This window comes from Ipomoea triloba, chromosome 1, assembly GCF_003576645.1.
Source record: "Ipomoea triloba cultivar NCNSP0323 chromosome 1, ASM357664v1".
In the NCBI taxonomy this organism is placed as follows: Eukaryota; Viridiplantae; Streptophyta; class Magnoliopsida; order Solanales; family Convolvulaceae; genus Ipomoea; species Ipomoea triloba.
In genome coordinates, this window is record NC_044916.1 from 1,235,299 (window position 1) to 1,237,934 (window position 2,636).

The 2,636-nt window shown below is 39.6% G+C and overlaps 1 protein-coding gene across 1 annotated transcript; it reads left to right on the forward strand.

Moving 5' to 3' along the window:
* Window positions 1–1,148: 1,148 nt before the first annotated feature.
* On the forward strand, window positions 1,149–2,064 carry LOC116013731 (sporamin A-like). Its single transcript, XM_031253640.1, has one exon. It carries the CDS (start codon window positions 1,220–1,222, stop codon window positions 1,877–1,879), a length of 660 nt encoding a protein of 219 aa, XP_031109500.1. The 5' UTR covers window positions 1,149–1,219; the 3' UTR covers window positions 1,880–2,064.
* Window positions 2,065–2,636: the final 572 nt, after the last annotated feature.

Sequence of the window (2,636 nt, forward strand, 5' to 3'; positions counted from 1 at the left end):
AGGCCTGGGCCTTGGCCCTCAGGTTGCCAGGGCCAAACCCCGTGCGCGGCCACAACTTAAGCCTCGGCCACGAGCACCAAGGCCGAGCCCCACACTTGGCCTCGGCCTTGGTCAAGTAACCCGAACTTGGTCAAGTTTGTTATAACTAATTCTACCTTCTTTCGTGAGGACGGTTAAGGAACTTATTATAAATAGGAGTGTAATTGTCTTGTTAAGACATATTGAATTCACTTGTAATAGCATTACATTTCTCCTAACTACAATATCCTTGTCTTTCCAATATCGATCATTCTTGTCCTTTACCATTATCTTTTATCCACTTATTTATCCTTTAATTATCGAGGTTGTTAATTCAGATCACCGGATTAATTAAATCCACCAGTTAAATTTCAATTATGTGAATGAAAGAAGCTAAGATAGCGAAAAGTTGGCTTAATTTACTAATTCAGGTTTTTATTTTCAGAGGAATGAAAAAGAAAATTAATAGACATGAATTTTCATTAGACTGGTCTATTAGCCTTCTTAATTTGAGTCAAAAATTTAAACTAATTATAGTTTTAGCCAAAATCAAAAGTGGACGCCAAATCAAAAAGTTTGAGTCAAAAATTCAAATTAACCTTACCCAAATCAATAGTGGACGTCACTGGAAATTATACCACAAAATGAAATTTCTGATGTTAACTTATTTGATCTTCCATCGGTTAGAATTATAAAATAAATTTTACTCATTATATATTTGAGTAGTGATTGTGAATTTTTAAGTAAATCAATTTGTATGTAAATATGTAATGTAATGTAATGTAATGAATTTTGATAGATGGGTAAAATATATTTTAATTATTACTGTAAACTTCTTGTTCCTAGCTAGGATCCTAGGCTTCATCCATAGTAAAACCATTGGACACTTGGACGGCCAAATCCAACTCCTCCTGTCAACATGGGATCATTATCAACTTTATCCCATCCCATTACACACCATAAGTGTACCATCCATCGCTCAATCATATCACTGTTTTCTTATATCAGATTAGAAGTCACTGTGTTTGACGGTGAAAATTCTGAGTAAAAAAAAAAAAGCAAAATAATCTTATAATTGTAAAAAAACAATAATTAAACCTTACTATTGTTGTCTATAAATTGCATGCATATATGAGAGCTCAACACAACACACCAACAAATTAAACATCATAACCTCTTAGCTTTCTCCCAAGTTGTCATCATGAAAGCCCTCACACTCGCACTCTTCTTGGCTCTTTCCCTATATCTCCTCCCCAATCCAGCCCATTCCAGGTTCAATCCCATCCGCCTCCCCACCACACACGAACCCCCCTCCTCTGAAACTCCAGTACTAGACATCAACGGCGACGAGGTCCGCGCCGGCGGGAACTACTACATGGTCTCCGCCATATGGGGAGCGGGCGGCGGAGGGCTAAGACTCGCCCACTTGGACATGATGTCCAAATGCGCCAGCGACGTCATCGTATCTCCCAACGACTTAGACAACGGCGACCCCATCACCATCACGCCGTCGACGGCCGACCCGGAATCCTCCGTCATCATGACGTCGACGTACCAGACTTTCCGGTTCAACATCGCCACCAACAAGCTCTGCGTAAACAACGTGAACTGGGGAATCCAGCACGACAGCGCGTCCGGGCAGTATTTCCTGAAAGCCGGCGAGTTTGTCTCCGACAATAGCAACCAGTTCAAGATTGAGGTGGTGGATGCCAACCTTAACTTCTACAAACTCACTTACTGTCAGTTCGGCTCCGACAAATGCTACAACGTCGGCAGATTTCACGACCCCATGTTGAGGACCACGCGCTTGGCTCTCTCCAATTCTCCCTTCGTTTTTGTCATCAAACCTACCGATGTGTAATGTAACACTGAAAAGCGCCGGTTATGAGGTTGCATGGTAGCTATGCAACGTTGCCACTTTGACAACGTTGTACGTGTAAGAATAAACATGCAACAAATCCGAGCTGGTATGGTTGTGTAAATCCTAAATAAATCCGAAGAAATAATAAGGATAAAATATTATCCTGTGTTTGTTTTAATTCTTCAGTTCTCTATTTCTTCCTCTTTTTTATCTTTATTTATTGATTTCTATGTTGGGCAATGACTCAGGCAGTCGTTATACAGTGGACCATGGGTCAGGGTTGATACTGCAATTGTGTTGAATTATACTGCAGTTGTGTTGAAAGGATACTGCAGTTTCACGGAACAGAGGCCGTGTCATCCATCTGGAATTGTAGTTGTGTTGAACGGATACTGCAGTTCTGTTGAAAAGATACTGCAGTTGTGTTGAACAGATACTGTAGTTGTGTTGAACGGATGAATGACCTCTGTTCCGTGCAACTGCAGTTTCCTTTTAACACAACTGTAGTATCCATTCAACACAACTGCAGTATCAACTATGATTATGGTCCACGATGGTCCACAATATAATTTGCGTGACTCAGGGAGTCGAGTCTAACATTATGTTAACTTCTATACAAGTATAAGGAAATAAAATAAAATTAAAGTTTAGGTACTAAATATAACTTTAATTTTGAGCTAGGCTATTTTAATAAATTAATAAATAAATATACAGATAAGCATACTAATTGTTTCCTCCTCCCTATGGAAATTAAAAA